This window comes from Carcharhinus amblyrhynchos, chromosome 5 (assembly GCF_965287045.1).
Source record: "Carcharhinus amblyrhynchos chromosome 5, sCarAmb.v2.hapA, whole genome shotgun sequence".
NCBI lineage: Eukaryota > Metazoa > Chordata > Chondrichthyes > Carcharhiniformes > Carcharhinidae > Carcharhinus > Carcharhinus amblyrhynchos.
Window position 1 is genome coordinate 44,310,903 of NC_137328.1, and position 19,158 is coordinate 44,330,060.

At 38.4% G+C, this 19,158-nt stretch overlaps 1 protein-coding gene across 4 annotated transcripts in view; it reads right to left on the reverse strand.

The window, feature by feature from the left end:
* Nucleotides 1-19,158, reverse strand: part of smarca2 (SWI/SNF related BAF chromatin remodeling complex subunit ATPase 2) — a 143,833-nt gene that overhangs the window by 52,391 nt on the left and 72,284 nt on the right. For all 4 annotated transcript variants that reach the window (XM_080188714.1, XM_080188711.1, XM_080188713.1 and 1 more), the window contains exons 16-22: nt 18,259-18,422; nt 12,922-12,988; nt 12,182-12,292; nt 11,516-11,758; nt 8,941-9,054; nt 4,520-4,627; nt 1,825-1,911 (exon numbers count right to left, since the gene is read on the reverse strand). In XM_080188714.1, coding sequence (XP_080044840.1) covers nt 1,825-1,911; nt 4,520-4,627; nt 8,941-9,054; nt 11,516-11,758; nt 12,182-12,292; nt 12,922-12,988; nt 18,259-18,422 — 894 coding nt within the window. The remainder of the gene's footprint in view (nt 1-1,824; nt 1,912-4,519; nt 4,628-8,940; nt 9,055-11,515; nt 11,759-12,181; nt 12,293-12,921; nt 12,989-18,258; nt 18,423-19,158) is intronic.

The window sequence follows — 19,158 nt, forward strand, 5'->3', positions numbered from 1 at the left end:
AGATCTAAATTGAACTTGCAAATGAGGTTAAGGGATAGATCAATAGAGGTGCAGGGAGTAGACATTTAAAAATGGTATTTCTGAACATCCAAAAAGGGATATATTCTAACGGGAAATAAAAATTCCAAGGGGAGGACCAATCATCCCTGGGTAACTAAAAACATTTAAGGTAGTATCAAATTAATGAAAAAGCATATAACTGCACAAAAATAGGTGGCAGATCGGAAGATTGGACAGGGTATAAAGACCAGTAAAGAGAGTGAGGAGGGAAAAATCAGAGTAAGAGAGAAAGGTTAACTAGAAACAAAGACAGCTAGTGAGAGTTGGTTTGATAGAAAGTGAGTCCAGAGAATTAATGTTAGAAATTAACGAGATGGCAGATGATTTGAATAGGCACTTTGCTTGGTCTTCACTATAGAGGATACAAGTAATATCCCAGAAATAGCTGTGAATCAGGAATTAGAAGAGACAGTGAAACTCAGGAAAATTACAATCACCAGGGAAGGGATACCTAGCAAATTGTTGGAGCTGTGGGCTGACAAATCCCTGGGTCCTGATAGATTTCACTCTAAGGTTTTAAAAGAAATGGCTCCAAATAGTTGATGTGTTGGTTTTAATTTTCCAAAATTTCACAGCTTTATTTGATAAGGGATGGAGACAAAGCAGGAAACTGCAGGCTAGTTAGCTGAACAACTTCTTCATATTTTCCCTACGACATATTATGAAGGATGTTATGATAAATCATAAAATTGACAAATAAAAATCAAAGTAGTCAGGCAGAGTTAACATGGTTGTGCGAAAGGGAAATTATATTTAATTTATTGCAGTTACCCATTTAAGACAGAGATGAGGAGAACAGTTTTCTCTCAGAGGTAGAGTGTCTTTGGAACTCCCTTTCTCAAAAGGTAATGGAAGCAGAGACTTTAACTATTTTTAAGGCCGAAGTAGATAGATTCTTGATCAAAGAAGGGGTGAAGGTTAGGCAGGAGATTACAATCAGATCAGCCAGGATCTTACTGAATGGCGGAGCAGGCCCGAGGAGGCTAGTGGTCTACTCCTGCTCCTAATTTGTATACTTGTATGCACGAGAAGGGACATGCACAAAGTTAGTGAAATAAATTAACAACTTTGCCAAATGTTTAAAAATACTGTTTTCAAGCCTTGCTCAATATGTAAAATAGACCCGTTTAAGATCTTGGAAAGGTCATTGAAAGACAACTTAAGAGGAACTCAGTTGATTTATACTCAGTTCTGAAAATAAACTCAATCTGAAATTGTAAACCTTAATTGTACTATGTTAGTAAGATGAATTGTTATGGATACTTCTGGCTGCCTAACTGCCTAAGGAGAAACTATTTCCAGTAGCGGAAAGGTCAATGATCAGAGGACACAAAGGAAAGTTATTGACAAAAGCATGAGAGGTAATGAGATAACCATATTTTACGCAGCCAGGTATGATTTGAAAAGCACTGCCTAAAAGGATGGTGGAAACAAAATTCAATAATTATGTTCAAAAGAACTGGATAACTATGTGAAGGGGTGGGGAAACACGGTTATGGGGAAAGAGCAGGAGAGTGGGGCTAATTGGATACCTGTACAAAAGAGATGCGTAGGCACAATTACACATCAAAGAAGGATGCCATTCTATAACAACCTCTGATCTTCCAGTCTATTAAGACTAAAATACACTTGCTTTTTCTGCCATTTATTTTGGGTTGAAGCAAAAAGCACTTAAGGGTAATTTATTGTGAATTTCAATTTTATTTTGTAGAAAATAAACAGTAGTGTAGGAATATTTCTCGTTATATTGCATTGGGAACGTACCTCTATGTGCTGAAACATGAAGGGATGATTGCATATTTTTCGGAGCTGCATTATGGTATTCATGAGGGTTTTTGCACCACCTTTACCCTGAGAAGAAACAGAAGGAATTTTAAGCATAAGCAAATTAGCATTTGGAGACCACTCCCAAGTAACCTTTGATCATTTTGAGAGTATTTTGCAGATTATAGTATTTGAATGTCAGGATCCACACAGTTTGAAAAATGGCTACTTGACTTTGGCCTCGTAAGAGGAGTTAGTTTATTGTGGAACAACCTTTAATAGTGCATTGGAAGCATCACAGCAAATATACATAGAATCATAGAACCCTACAGTGCAGAAAGAGGCCCTTTGGCCCATCGAATCTGCACTGAACACAATCCCATCCAGGGCCTACCCCCATATCCCTACATATTATACCCACTAATTCCTATAACCTACACATCCCTCTAACCTACGCATACATGTGAAGGAGCAAACAAATCATCAGAAATTTAAAAAGAATTCTGGAAACACTCAGCAGGTCAGGCAGCATCTGTGAGTTAACATTTCAGGTCAATGACCTTTTGTCAGAATAGAGAAGTTCCACAGCTTCTACCTGACCTGCTGAGTGCTTCCAGCATTTTCTCTTTTTATTTCAAATTTCCAGCCTTTTCAGTATTCTGATTTTAAACAAATTATCAGGTTTGTTATTTTAGTCACATAGTAGAAGGGAATTAAACTGTAATATTGATCAATCCCGTTAACCAACTGTTCGTACATTTAATTGCTTAATCGTACGGAAGGAGAAATGTGGAAGTCAGAGCACATGGATTAAAACAAAGTACATTCATACCAATAGGAGCAAAATTCAGTCGTCCCCTGACAGTGGCCATAGGAATCACGATGCAGGGTTAACCTGTGCCCACTGCTTTCAATGCTGCCTGCTAAGTCTAAGTACAGCAAGTTCCTGTTGCCCAATTTAAGTGATTCTGTTTTAACATTAATTATTAGGGCTAGTATTCGTGTCAGGAGTATTTTTCTAATGTTATTTGCATTACTTCTGGCGTGACCCAAATGGCACCATTTTGAAGCAGCCTCTTGCGCTTGCTGCCTTTCCAGCTTGGGATTTAACTGTATAACCCTGTAACTTGAAGTTGCTCTCACTCCAAAGCTGCTCTTTCTCCTCTTGGCGCTCAGCTCATTGTTCATCTCGCAAGCCCTCGCTCGTAGCTAGGGTTCAGAAGAAGGAAGCAGAAAGCAGCAGGGAGCAGAATATATGGCAAATTAAAGGTTCAGAGAGCAAAATCGGAAGAGAGGCAAGCTGGAATTAAGTAGGAAGTGTCCGCATAATTCTTTTACATTTTAAAATTTATTTTAGAAGTTATTTCATTTGCAAATATAAAAACAGCAATGTGAAATATTTCAACTTAGAGGGTTTTAATTTTTTCTGATGAGAAGGGTCTTACAGACCCAGCCACAGCTTCTACATTAGTAATAACAGGAAAATCTGATTTGCTTCAATTTGTTTCACTTAAAGTTGCATTTTCCAGGATGCAACTACAACATTAAGCATGGAATTACTGTAACATGATTGCAACACCCAGAAAGTGCTAACCACATTGATTAGTTACACATCTCAGCAAAAAAAAGTCGTGAAAGGACAGCACCAGTTAAAGCCAGCTTGCATCCCTTAAAAGAAGACATTGCATTATTACTGGAGCAGATGATAAAAGTCATTCTGCAATGGATTTTGACCTGGGAGACACTCAATAATGTCACAACATGGGAGAGAAATTTTCACTTGACTGTTCCAGTGCATTCCTGGATGGCCTCCGATGATCTATTTTCTGTAAACTCATCCAACATCCTGTGGCCTATGTCCTAGCTCATACCAAGTCCTGTTCATCAATCACCATATTAGCTGACCTACATTAGTACCTGATTAAGCAATGCTGTGATTTTAACATTCACATACTTATTTTCAAAGCCTTTTGTATTCTCACCCAGTCCCAAACTCCGTAATCTCCTCCAGCCCTACAACCTTCCAAGATATCTGCACTCATCCAACTCGATCCTCAAATATCCTTGATTTTTTAATTGCTTTTGCATTGAAGGCCATGCCTTCAGCTGCATAAGTCCTAAATTCTTAATTCCTTAACTAAACCTTTCCAACTCTTTTTCGTCCTTAAAACCTACTGCTTTGGCTAAGGCCATACATGCTAATATATTATGTGACTTGATGTAAAACTTTGTTTGATAATGCTCCTGTGAAGCAGCTTGGAATGTTTTAATATGTTAAGGATGCGAATACAAGGGAGTTTGTGTTGTTCTGGATTGCACTACTTGAAACTTCGCAAGTGATGGAAACAGAACCAGTAGGGACTTTCAAAAGCAGATTCAATGTTTGAAAAGGGAAAAAAAAAAGTCACAGCGATTTGAGGGAGAAAGAGGAAAACTAATTGGATAGTTGTTTCAAAGAGCTCCCTTTTTTTCCCATGCAAATCAAATAAACTAAATCAATTAATCTCAGGTACAGAACAAGCAGGGCAGCCTCCAAAAAGAAATCACCCAAACCAAAAGACAAGCATTAAAGAAGCTCAGGCGCAAGATATAAATTGTTTCATGATATATAAATGTCCCAGAGGTGTAAGCTCAAATATGATATGGAACATAATCCAAGACATTGTTCTTGGCAAATCATTTCTTACATCCCTACCTTCTTGTCTTTCTCAGAACCATCTGTTAGAAGAATTCCTTTAGCTTGCATGTGGCGGTATAGAATCTTCTGTAGAGAAGACATGTCACATTTGATGACATACTCAACCTGAAAATAAAATTTAATTTGTTATTACACAAAAACAATATGAAACACAGATCTATAACAGATGAAAAAATATTTATGTTAAATGAGCTAGCAACTAGAGATAAACCTAAACTCTAATTAAGACCAGTTTTTGCAAATTAGGTCTTTGAGGAAGAAATTTGTTCACACATAACCACTTCTACTGATGCTGTGTAAATTAATGAAGAAAGTCAGGTGGGCCATGGCTCTACCTGTCCTGGTGAGTTGACTAGAATTAGTGCTGCACAAATGCATTTCTCCCACTCTATTAAATCTACAACTAAGGGATTTTACATCTTGGCAATGGAGTGTCAGAAAAAAAGTGAATTGATATTATTCATTTTTTTATTCATTCGTGGTTCACAGACGTCACTGTGGGGCCAGCATTTATTGCCCATTCCTAGTTGCTCTTAAGGTAGTGGTGAGCCACCTTCTTAAATCACTGCAGTCCATGTGCTGTGGGTTGACCCACAATGCCATTGGGGAGGAAATTCCAGGATTTTGACCGAGCGACTGCGAAGGAACGGCAATATATATTTCCAAGTCAGGATGGTGAGTAGCTTGGAGGGAAATTTGCAGGTAGTGGTGTTCCCACATAGCTGCTGCCCTTGTCCTTCTAGATGGAAGTGGTCGTGGGTTTGGAAGGCACTGTCTAAGGATTTTTGGTGAAGTGCTATAGTGCATCTTGTAGATACTACACACTGCTGCTATTGAGCATTGGTAGTGGAGGGAGTGGATGTTTGTAGACGTGGCGTCAATCAAGCGAGCTGCTTTGTCCGGGATGGTATCCAGCTTCTTGACTGTTGTTGGAGCTGCAGCCATCCAGGCAAGTGGGGAGTATTCCATCATACTCCTGACTTGTGCCTTGTAGACAATGGATAGGCTTTGGGGAATCAGGAGGGGAGTTACTTGCCACAGTATTCCTAGCCTCTGACCTGCTTTTCTAGTCAATGTGTTTATGTGACGAGTTCAGTTGGGTTTCTGGTCAATGGTAATCCCAATTATGGTGACGGCGGGGGATTCAGTGATGGTAACATCATTGAATGTCAAGGGGTGGTGTTTAGAGTGTCTTTTATTGGTGATGGTCATTGCCTGACATTCGTGTCAATTAAATCAGGTGAATAAACATGGCAGAAAAAAATCCTGAAATGTCAGATACAGATACAAAGTTACCCCAATACTTCCTTCGACTATTAAATGTACACTGGTGAATGATAGCAGTTGATATTTAAATTTAATGAGCTAGTATTGGACACACTAATGACAAATTTTCTTCACTGGAACAGGAGCGTCAGTAATACACTAATGAATAAGAAATTAACTGATCATTTTGGGGTTGGGATAATGGGAGTGAAAATTAAAAACGATCAAATCAAGTTTTGAACTATTGATTTGCATTAAGCACATTTGAAATCAAACCAGCAAGAATATTTAACATGATACAAGAATAATATTTCTGGTATCAAAAACAACCTGTCTCCGATTTCTGCTGTTCAGTTTATTCTACCTTTTAGTCTATGAACATTGCACCCTAATCAGGCTGCAGGAACAAATGAGCAAAGGATCTAAAACACCATGAGACACATTTTCATTCCAGCAACCACTGACTATTGAGCAATGTTCCTGCTATAATGCTTTCTAAAGCACTCACTCTTTAAACAAAGTAATGCAAAGATTATGCAAATTACTGTTACATCATGAACAGCATCACAAATTCCACGCAACGCAAGCCTTATTTGGCCATGCAAAGTGGTTTTAGATACACATAACTAGCAATAGAATTCAGAAAATCATAACAACTTGCACTTACGCAACATGAAAAGGTCACACAGGTATCGTTAGATAAAAATTGATGCCTTAGTTGCTTCTTTCGTGCAGCAAAATGACAAAAGCTTGGTCAAATTCTAAGTTTTAAGGGGAGGTCTTAAAATAGATTGAGGCAGACAACGTTAAGAGAAAATGCCAGAGCACAAAGTCTAGAAAGTGAAAGCCCAGTTACTAATGGAAGGACAGGGAGTGGGGGACCCCAATAGGCCCAGAGCAATATCTTATTTTCAGAGGGTTGTTAAGATTGGAGGAGGTTACAAATAGGGAAAGGAGATACCACAAAGGAATTTAAAAAATGGATGAGCATTTCAAGCTTTAGGAAATAGGACAACTTAGATGTGAATGAATTGAAGTTTCTTTTTAAGACAGGTCTGTGGCAGAAGGATGAGAGGCTAGCAAGGAGATTAATAAGACAATTGAGCTTATAGATGACAAAGCCAAATGAGAATTTCAATAGTAAACAGAGCAAAGGTAGGCAATGTTGGAAATGGTCAGTCATTATATATGGAGGAGAAGTGGCATTAGCAGCACAGCACAGGTCAAATAGGATGTCAAGCTGGCAGTGTATGGTTCAACCAGAGACAGTAACCACAGCAGCATATGGTATCATTAATGAGGGTACACAATTCATGTAAAGCAGAACTACAAGTTTGATTTTCCCAATGTTTAACTGGAGCAAAATTGCAGCTCATCTATGATCAAATGTTGGAGAAACAGTGTAATAATCAAGGTAGTGATGAGGTATGGGATGTGGGCATTGCTGGGTAGGCCAGCATTTGTTGCCCATCTCTAACTGACATTGAGATGGTGTTGGTGAGACATTTCTTTGAACTGCTGCAGTCCATGAGAGATCTGTTAGGAAGGGAGTTCCAGGATTTTGGCACAGTCATGGTGGCTGAGGGGATCTTGCAGATGATACTGTTCCCAAGCATCCACTTTTGGGCAGTAGAGGTTGGAGGTTTGAAAGGTGCTGTCAAAAAAGCCTTGAGAAGTTGCTGCAGTTCATCTTGTAGATGATACACACCACAGCCACTGTGCGCTGTTGGTGGAGGAAAAGAATGTTCAAAGTGGTGGATGGGTGCCAATAAAGTGGACTACTTTGACCTGGATAATGGTGAGCTTCTTGAGTGTTGTTGCAGCTACATTCATCCAGGTGAGTAGAGGATATTCCACCACACTCCTGACTTGTGCCTTGTAGATGGTGGACAGGCCTTGGAATCAGGTGACAAGTTAGTCACCATAGAATTCTCAGCCTCTGACCTATTCTCGTAACCATAATATTTACATGGCTAGCCCAGTTCAGTTTCTGGCCAACTGGCAATCCATTGAATGTAGATAGCGGATATTTAGTGACAATAAGGTCACTGACCTGAATTAATGTCTTTGGATATTGTTGTCAAGATGTACAATACGAATAAGGGGAAAGAGATCAAGGTAGATCTTTGAGAGATTCCAGAGATAGCATTGTGGGACGGAATGACAAGAATTACTAGAGATGCTCAGCTTGATTAGACAGGTAAGAATGGAGCCAAACACAAGTGATAATGATGCATAAGTACTGAAGAAGGATGGGTTGGCCAACAAAACTAAAAAGGTTGGGAGAAGTTTTGAATAGGATGAGGAGGAAATGTGTAACACTCTCAGTCAGGGGATGCCATTTGATTTTGATTAGGCCCATTTCAGTGCTGTGGCAGAGGGGTGCTGAACTATAAAAAGGATGGAAGTTATGCTGTACAAAGCTCTGATTAGATCCCATTCAGAGTGCAGCATTCAGATTAGGTTGCTGCTTCTCAGGAAGACAAGATTAACCTTAGAAGGGGTACAACACATTTGTTAGAATGATACTGGGGCTAAAAGGCTTAAATTATGAGTGACAGTTGCACAGAATAGGCTTGAAGTACTTAGGGCGATTTAAAAATTTGCTTGTTTTTTTTATTTGCGCTATTTCCTGGGGATTCCGAAACAAGGGAGCACAACCTTAAAATTAGAATTAGGCCATTCAGGCTTACATTTGAAACCTGGAAATCTGGAACTCTCGTGCCAAAAGGTTGTTTGGGCTAGGTCAACTGAAAATGTCAATTTTGAGCTTCATTAATTTTTGGTAGGCAAGGGTATTCAAAGTTTAAAAAACAAAGCGGGATGTTGCAGTACAGATTAGTCGTGATCGATCTGAATGGCAGAACAGATTTGAGGAAGTTGAATGGCTACTTCCATGTTCAAATGTGGAATTGTGACAATAATTTACAGCATTTAAAAAGGGACATGATTCAGAACTTTGGAGAAAAAGAAGGTTCAGGAGGGGGCAGCAGTCTGTAAGGACAAATTAAGGAGGTGACTTAAATAAAAATGTCAACAACCTCGTAGGAGCTACATTAAAGCAATTTTATTGGTTAAATCTAGGTGTGAAAGTTTTACTTATAAATTATTAATTCTGAATTTCTTGAAGGCTTTATAGAAAATGTTACAACCTTCTCTGGCAACTGAGATTCCACTTCCTTTTTCAGCCTTCGTAGAAGGAAAGGACGCAGCACTTTGTGAAGACGACGAATGATCAGAATAGTTTCCTCTTCATTTAGGTCCACCTGCAAGCAAACAATCCAGAACATATATTTTTTGGTTACTTGCCCTTCTTAAAAGGATATCCAGTACATTTTAACTTAAAACAAAAAAAGGTTAAAACAACACCAAGGCTTCCTTCACCTGGGAAAACAATAGCATTAAAAAAAAAACACATCAACCAGTTGGATGGAATATTCATGAAATTACCTGTTATATTAAGTTGAAAAAAAAGGTGAGAAAAGGAGAGCAAATCAGGTATCTAGCATCTAGCTTATAAAGTTTATTATTTTTGTAAACTAAAGTTTTCTGTTACTATTAACAGAGCAACCTCTTCAAGAAAATATATGCGATTTGGTTTGTCACATGTATTGGTATACAGTGAAAAGTACTGTTTCTTGCACGCTATACAAAGCGTATTGTTCATTGAGTACATAGAAGAGAATGCAGAATATTACAGTCAATATTACAATGTTACAGTCATAGAAAGATCAACTTAATATAACACCAGAGTTTAAGAGAGTTAGAGTACAGTTTTAGCAGTACAGAATGAGCGTAAAAGATAGAATTGGAGGGTATCCTGGTGGCAGCTCGCAAGAAGTCGCCACGCTCCGGCGCATGAAGGTTATCAAAACATATCCTGCACTCAACATCTCATTTTAATTTGGATAGATGCATCATGCAGTACATTAAGTACAAAAGACAGATGGTACCAAGTTTAATCCCTGGTCTTTGCTCATTTAGCTGTTTCTACTAAGTTACAGCAATTAGCTTTGGCACACTAGCCTTGGGTGGAGAACATTATATTCTCCTATTCTTAACGTTTGCTCTCGATGTAAATACCGGATGAAAGAGGATCAGGTTTTAGCTTTGTTTCCCTAGTCATAAACAGCAATGCCAACTCGACCCAGCTTGCAGGTGCAGCAGGTGGTCAGGAAGGCGAATGGGATGCTGGCCTTCATAGCGAGGGGGATTGAATATAAAAGTAGGGAGGTCTTACTGCAGCTGTATAGGGCACTGGTGAGGCCGCAGCTGGAGTAGTGTGTGCAGTTTTGGGCGCCGCACCTGCGCAAAGATATTTTGGCCTTGGAGGGAGTGCAGAGGAGGTTTACTAGGCTGATGCCGGAGTTGAGGGGGTTGAGCTATGAGGAGAGGCTGAATAAACTAGGCTTGTACTCGTTAGAGTTTAGAAGAATGAGGGGAGATCTCATTGAGACGTATAAGATGATGAATGGGATGGATAGGATAGAGGTGGAGAGGCTCTTCCCGCTCAAAAAAGACAGTAGGACTAGGGGGCACAGCCTCAAGATAAAGGGGGGTGCGGTTTAGAACGGAGTTGAGGAGGAACTTCTTCACTCAAAGGGTGGTGAATCTCTGGAATTCTCTGCCCGTTGAAGTGGTGGAGGCTGCCTCGCTAAATATTTTTAAGACGCGGGTTGATGGGTTTTTGATAAGCGAGGGGATTAAGGGTTATGGGGAGAGGGCAGGAAAGTGGAACTGAGCCACGACAGATCAGCCATGATCTTATTGAATGGCGGGGCAGGCTCGAAGGGCTAGATGGCCTACTCCTGCTCCTATTTCTTATATTGCATGGCTAGTTGAGTGCAGTACAAGGTGGCTTCCAATCTATAGGATAATGTTTAACCTCAGTTCAGTGCTCTGAGATAGCAAGGAAGGGAAAACGTTTTTTAAAATACCTGCCAAATTCAGATTCTGTTTAGTCTCTGTATGAAAGGGCTTCACAACTTTGGTAGCCCTGATTCACAGCTCCCCCATTTCTTTCACAATAAGATTGTTCCTTTGTGGTTTTATTAAAGTTCCTCATTAATAATTGTCTAACAATGGGTGGCAGATAAAACAAGTTTAATAAACTGAAGACAGCGAGGGGTTTTTGAATAAGTTAATCTTTACTATACAGACCAACCTCTTCCCCAGTTTTCACTTCAGAAGTTGAAAAGTGTTATCAATGTCACAGTTAATTTCAAAACAGAGTCCATGTGCCTCTGAATTCGTACAGCAATATTTCAATGCAGAGAAAAAAAATCTCACATTTCCCCAATAATATACAAGGATAGATTATATACATGCAGTGTAACTGAACTGGACGTTTTTGCATGTTTATATTTGAGTATTACCAAAAATAAACAAACATGGTGTCAAAGCTTTTTGTCTTGCACTCATTAGGACAGATGTGCAAGAATATCAAATCTCAAAGGGAACACTTGTACTACATGAGAATAGGGTGCTGAGAGTCCACTGGCCAACGAATCAGCATCGTCTTCCCAATGGTAATAAAATGTTGTTCCCTTTGAGATTTGGTATTCTTGCCAATCTGTTCTGATGAATGCAAGACAAAAAGCTTCAACCACGCGTCTCTTTTTTCCGTAACACTCCAACCTTAGTACTACCATGCAATTATATATGTTTGGATTTCTTAAGCTTTATTTTAAAACGCAACTGTAAAACTGCTAGCGGTATGATCTTTACCCTTTCTCCAGTCATGGCAAATGGAGCATTAAACCACTGTTCAAAGGTGCTGCAGCTTTTGAAGATAGTAGGCAAAAGAAAGTTGAGAAGGGCCCAAAGTTCAGGAAGTTTGTTCTGTAGTGGAGTTCCAGTCAAAAGGACACGACGAGGTGCAACATAGTGAGTATTCAGCACCTGGGTCAGTTTACAATGGTGATTCTTCATACGATGACCTTCATCTACAATCATGTATTTCCATCGAAGCTACAACAGAGGGAACATCTGGTGAATCAAAATATATGTCACAAATTCTACAAAAGGTTAAATTACGCTATCCGACAACTGTACATTAATACAGCTGCAGCACTCAATGGGAAAATCTTAGTCTGGTTAGCATTTTTTCTTTTACAAACAAAATCATCAAATAATTAAAGTTATGAATTTTGTTAGAAACCTTCATTCTTAATTGCTTTACCTGAAATTCCAAGTAAATGATGCATACAATTCTAAAACTGATTAAGTTTGAAATCTCATCATGAAAGAAAATTAATTTTATAAAATTGAAAGAAAAATAGCATCATGGTTATTTTATGACAATCACTATCATAACAATTGTACGATAGCTTAAGATAACCTGCTACTTACAACTTGTGAATAATTTGTCAAATATGTAGAAACTGATCTTACCTTAGCAAGCACATGTTTGTCCTTAATAATGTATTCATACGTGGTTAGAAGAACATTGAATTTTCCACTGCGCAACTGCGGAATAAATGACCGTCGGAGAGCTGGCGTACCCTTAGACATAATGAGAGTTATGTTACCATAACATAGCAACAGGTATTTACCAGTTTTTCTATGGTAAGCTGTCAAGTTTACATAAGAGAAACTTAACGTTAGTGCAAAATTACAACATATTTACAGCTGCAGAAATACTAAGTTACCTTTCACTAATTAGTTTCTTTAGAATAAAAATACATAGATTGCTTCTAAAAGCTTTAGAAATAACTTTCCAGTTAAACTATTCCAATATGTTTACTCATGGTAGTTCAGTCCACATTTATCAGTAGGATCTCCTCCCAGTGCCATGCCAGTTTTCAACCTGTTCAGTGCAAAACGCAAAAAAACTAATGTATAATAACTAACTTTTAAATACACCAGTATGCAAATGGTTGCATTGCTCAAACAAATGTAAATTCCTGTTACGGTTTTAATTAAATAAAAATAAAGTCTCTTGACAAAAATATCAGCCGAATGCTCATTTTTATTTGGATCTGGAAAAGGACAATGTAATATTTGCCCGAAATGCCAAATAACGCACCATAACATTAACTATTCAGAAGTAAATGAGTACTATAAAACTTGTATGCAGAAAAGCAACAGGAAAATCACAACACTTCTTTAATATCTAAGACAGAAAAACTAACCTTGTAAGAAATCTTCACAACAGATGGAGCCCACTTATCAAACTCATATACCCAATTGGATAAAGTACTAAAAGGGAGGAAAAATATTTAATTTATTACTGCTTCCAAAACAGTTATTCAATTTCTAAATATTACAGAAAGTTCAAATTAGAGACAGATTTTAAGTCAGAGTTACAATGCCAATGAATTTATTGCCCTGGCATTTCAAGGTTTAAGATGTTACATGAATACCATTTGGTTATGTAGACAGTTCCCAATGACTGGGAATAAGAGTAAAATCTGGAAGTTGGACTGATAAAATATATACAGATTTGATCTTTATGTCGAGCAATTAGTGTGAAAAAACTCAATTTTCATCAAAAATGGTTTGCAGAATACTCAGGATCTTTTAACGCTTGTTAAGTGGTATCAGTGGTGTATGTAAATAAATAAAACAAAAATGACTCATCAATATAATACAGCTGCAAGTCAAAATAGCAACCAGCTAAATAGTTTGCTAATAACAGTACCAGAGGGGCTAAAGTCTGCAAGGCTCTTTGTCAATTCATTATATAAAGCATGTCATATTTTAATTCTGGAAAATGAAGAGTACAAGCAACAGCCACAAAAGCAGAATAGAGTGCTAAAGTTCTTAATGTATTTAAGTTTTTAACAATTTCCTCAACTTTATTTGCACAATGGTTAGAAACAGCATCCTCAAAATGATTTTAAAGAAATTATTTCAAAATGTACAGCTTCTTCTAATTAAAGAAAAACATTCTACTAACTTCTAAAGTTGGGCATTTCCATGAATGAGCAGTTCAAAAAATTTCAACTTTAACTTTGTGCTATTTCCATTATATGTACAAGCCATGCACAATTGTTTTAAATTCCTCAAATAGTCATTTTGCATCAATGTCATTTTACATCAATGTATAATGACTATTTTGGGCATGAAATGTTTTGACTTAATTTTATGTAGGATAATATCTTTTTTTTTTAAATGTCTGAACCTCCGCTTGCACCAAATGTCAATACAGTGGTCCAATTCAGCTTCTGATTCATATGATCCCCCAACCAAGATGCTTGGTGGCAGTTTGGTAATGGCTAAAGATCATGGGGAGACGAGAGGACTTTCTCTTGTTTGAGATAGTAGTTTGGCACTGGGTAGGAAACATGTTACCTGCCATTTGTCAGACCAAGCCTGAACATTATAGTTGTATGTAAGCTGGCATGAGCTTCTTCATTATCAGAGGAACAAACATTGCCGCATTATCAACAAACCATCCCTCCAGAAGGTCTGGCATCCATGCTGGGGTCAAAGTTATGGTAACAGTGGTTCTGGCAGAACCCAAAAACTCAGCATAAAAGGAAACTGATTACTGGTGAGGATATACTACTTCATAGTGGCAGCCAGGACTTTCTTTAATGATGATTGGGCGCAGGCAGATAGGGCAGTAATTGGACACATTAAACTGATCCTGCATTTTATGAATAGGAGCAATCTTCTGCTTGTTTGGGTAGATGCCAATGTTTTGGCTGTGGTGAAACAGGCTGACTAGGGGGGCAACTAACTCTGGCACAAGATCTAGTGGTTGGTTCCATCCGTCAATATGTCCCAAACTCATTTACATCCAAGTAATTATTTTCTGATATGCAATCCAGACATGTAGATAAACACAGCCAAAAAATTGTATATGACAGTGGCTGCACAAACAGCCAAAAAAAAAACCTGTCGATCAGCCAGCTTTCTAATCATGTTAGTTGGAGGTGAATGTGGGCCAGGACAGCTCCAGCAAAATATTTAAAATCCAGAATACAAAATAAAATTACTGAACATTTAGACATGGATGGTTTAATCAAGGGCAGCCAAAATGTATTTGTTAAAAGCAAATCATGATTGACAAATTTAGAAGCTTGTTATTGAAGTGATGAATTGAACACATGAAAAGGGAGGCAGACAGCAAATGTCACATATGGATTTTCAGCACTCAGCAAGATGTTTTATAATGGGAGTAATTTCAAAAAATGAGTGCTGTGGATTAAGAGAAAACATAGCAACAGGAATGAAAAATAATAGGTGATGGACAAGATACAAGAATTTAAAACTAAAGGTTGTTATTTGAAGAAGGAATGGATGTATTGTGTGTCTGGGCTCATTGATAAGTTCGATACTTCCAAATAATGCTGGGCCATAAGTTGCACTGAGCAGCAGTCACAGCCATCCCGCTGCTAGTTACTGACCCTGAAACATAGCTGCATGCAGTGACTTTGAGGCTGTTAAGGGTAAGGAAGACATGGCCCCCTTTTTGTAGCACTGGCTGTAAGGGGGTGGAATAAGATGGCCATCAGCCAGGGGTCATATGAGTAATCAGGGAGTGGAGGGATCAAATTCCAATGGGTGTCAGGATAGAGTCAGAAGTATATTTATCCAAGAGTTAAAAGTGGTTTTAATTTTAACTTTTTATACACAAGTATTGCTGTAAAGCAGTCGGATCCATCCGAAATTTGCAACTTAAATTAGAGTTTCTGATAGTTCTGATTGTAGGGCAATTGTCCCATGGAAGTTTGAAATTTCTGGACAATTGGTGTGCAGTCCTTATGTGGGGATCTCCCCAGTTTACAATGCCCTGGAGGTTAAGAGTTGAATTGTTGTCCAGGACAAAGGAAGCATGTTATCAAACATAAGGCACTTTTGGAAACACCAAGGGGAATTGTAAAGTGAGTTTCAAAGAATACATACAGATTAAGAGAGTTGACAGAAATAAAGCAGAAACAATTTCACATGAACAAATATACACTTGGAGGTAGAACATGAAATGGAAACATTCAAGGCTCAAATATAAAATTCCATGAAAATGAGAGTTCAGGCAGATTTTTGCAAAAAATAATTCATGGAATGTAAGCATCAAGGTAAAGCCAGAATTTACTTCCCATCCTTAATTACCTGTGAAAAGGCAGGATGAACTGTTTTTTTGAACTACTGAAGTCAATCTGGTGTGAGATTGCCCAGTGTTGATAGCAAAAAGGGTCACTGGATTTTGAATTGCCAGCAGTTAAGAGAACAGTCATTATACTCCCAAGTCAGTATAGTACGAGACTTTGAGGGTAACTTGCAAGTGGTTGTATTTCCTTGCATGTTCCCTTGTTCTCCTAATTGCTTAGAGGTCAAGGGTTCAGAAGATGCTGATTAAGGCGTGTTGGAGAGTGCTGCAGTGCATCTTGTATGTGGTACATATTGCTGGCACTGTCAACAATCTTTGGAGGAAGTGAACACTCAGGTGGTGGATTGGGCATTAATCATGCAGGCTGCTTTGTTCTGGATAGTATTGAGTTTCTTAAGTGTTGTTGGAGTTGCACTGCAGAATGTTCAATCACATTCTTGACTGGTGCCTTATAGATGGTTTGGTAGGATCAAGTTACTTGTCACAGAATTCCTGACCTCTGACTTGCTCCTCCAGCTATATTTATATATCTGCTCCACTTTTGATCAATGAGAAGCCCAAAATATTGATGGTAGGGCATTCAGAGCCAGTGAACATCAAAAGAGAGATTTCTTTTGTCGGAGATGGTCATTGTCTGGCACATGTGTGGTCATTTATAAGCCTAGAGCAGAATGTTGTTCAGGCGTGCAGGCATAGACAAAGTATTTGAGGAGCTGTGATCACCAGTGAACATCCCCACTTTTGACTTTAAGTTGGAGGGAAGTTCATTGATGAAGCAGCAGAAGATGATAGGATCTACAGCACTATCCTGAGGAACTGCTGCAAAGTTTGTCTGAGGCAGAGATATTGATCCTCAACATCTTTGTTCCTTTCTGTTTGATAAAATGTTATTTAGAAGTTATTTTATTATTGTCGCAAGTCAGCTTACATTAACATTGCAATGAAGTTACAGTGAAAATCCCGTAGCTGTCACACTCCGCTGCCTGTTTGGGTATACTGAGGGAGAAGTTAGTATGGCCAATGCAACTAACCAGCACGCTTTTGGACTGTGGGAGGAAACTGGAGTACTCGGAGGAAACCCGCAGATACGGGGGAACGTGCAGACTCCTCAGACACTGACCCAAGCGAGGAATCAAACCTAGATCCCTGGAATTGTGAGGCTGTAGGGATAACCACTGTGGATTCCAATCATTGAAGGGATTTTCCTTTTTCCCATTGAGTTCAATTGTGCTCTTTGGTGTCCCACTCAATCAAATGGTGCCTTAGTGTCAAGGGCAGCCGTTCTCCGAAAGTCAACTCTTTTGTCCATGGTTCGGCCAAGAACGTGATGAGGTCTACAGCCAAGTCCCTCTGACAAAATCCAAACTCAGCATCGGTCAGCAGGTTAATACCATGTTGACATCACCACTGATACTTTCCATGGCTTTGAAATGATTGAGAGTAGACTGATAGGACAGTAATTAGCCAGGTTAGATTAGTCTTGCTTTTTTGTGGACTGGACACATACCTGCAAAATTTTCCAAGTTGTTGGGTGGATGCCAATATTATACCTGTGCTGGAACAGCTTGGCTAGGTGACAAGTTCTGGGTCACACATTTTCAAATATAGCTGGATTGCTCTCATGGCCTATAGTCCTTGTTTTAATAAAATAGTATAAAACAATGCTGTTTAAAAGTGGTTCATCATGAACATGGCACGTAGATCTTGCCCAAGCACATTTTTATAGATTGGTATGGGAGATTTACAACTGCCCGGTTCTTTTCTGAAAATCTTAACAACCAATACAACTTTCCAAAACCACAACTTTCCAAAACCGCAACAAAAACAGAAAATGCTGGAAAATCTCAGAACGTCTGGCAGCATTTGCGAAGAGAGAATAGAGCCAACGTTTTGAGCCGGGATGACCCTTGGTCAGAGTCAAAACAGCACTTTGTTTCTCAATTAATTTGTTTTAAATCAAATTTTATAAGTTAATGAGATGGAAAAAAAATTTGCTTTATTTGCACCTCCCACCAATTGGCTCAAGAGGAAACAACTAACACTTCTGAATTTTCCTTCCTCCAAACAGATTGGGGTTGCGATCCATAGCCTCTTTCATTACACACAATATACATATAAAATAATAAAGAAAACCAAATTGCACATTTTGGGTTTATAACCAGGGGCATTAAGTAAAGAGATGACAACTTAGTGAAGAATAATGGTTATATCAGTTAAAGGACAGTTTTTAGTTCTTGCGCCAATTTTTTCCAGTGAAAAGATGCGGTTTCACTAGGAAGAGGAAATGCAGCTGAAAGTTGATCAAATCCAATAATATTCAAGTACAACTCCCAGCTAACTCATCAAAAGCATGAATCAGCTCACACTTGTGCCAACATAAATGTCTGGATTACAGTACTTTTAGCAGACTTACGAAAGGGGTACAATAATGAGATAGGGTCCGTTGAGTCTCTTGTGTTCCATCAGGTAAGTAATGAGCCCAATTGTCTGGATCGTCTTTCCAAGCCCCATCTCATCAGCCAGAATTCCATTCAGATTGTTATTGTAAAGAGAAACCAGCCACTCTAGCCCTTGAAGCTAAAGTTTGCAATAAAAGAAAGTTTATTTACCACAGTGCACTTGAAATACAATTAGATTTTCTTTTTTTGGAAAATTAGCATGAACTTTTATCAGAAACATTATCCTTCAACTCATATCCATGCCCCTTTAAAAGTGGTTTGTGACGAGTAGCACATGGATTTTATCCAAGGATGTATTTGTGGATTGGCGCAAGAAATTTGCAATTAAAGTTCTTTTTACAGGCCTTAACCAACACAATTTTGCAAAACTTCCGTTTGCATCTTGGGCATTAAAAACTTATTTCAATCCAAATATAAAAGTAGGAGAAATAGGATGAAATTTCCTTTAACCCACCCAACAACTCAAAAACAATTAGCTCTCGAGCGCTCCTTCCTCCAAATTCCTTGGCATTGCAGTCCACCACCTCTCTCAACCAGGAAATGCATGATATTTAAGGGGTGTAGATTTTTGTTAACAACACTAACCCAAACCTTGATAAGCCGGGTCAAAAATGTAATGATGATAAGTTACTGCAATTCCACTTGGAATGGACAAAGTTCAGCAAAATAGATGGTATTTTACATTCCTAATCATTACTCTACAATATGTTAGCAACATATTCTTTTATAAATTATATTTTAAAAGTTTCAATCGAATCCAGAAATCAAGGAATCACTTCAAGCTGATTAACTCCAAGCTAGGAAGCAATATTTGAATATTGCATATTTATTTAAAGTAAAATGGGAGATGGCAT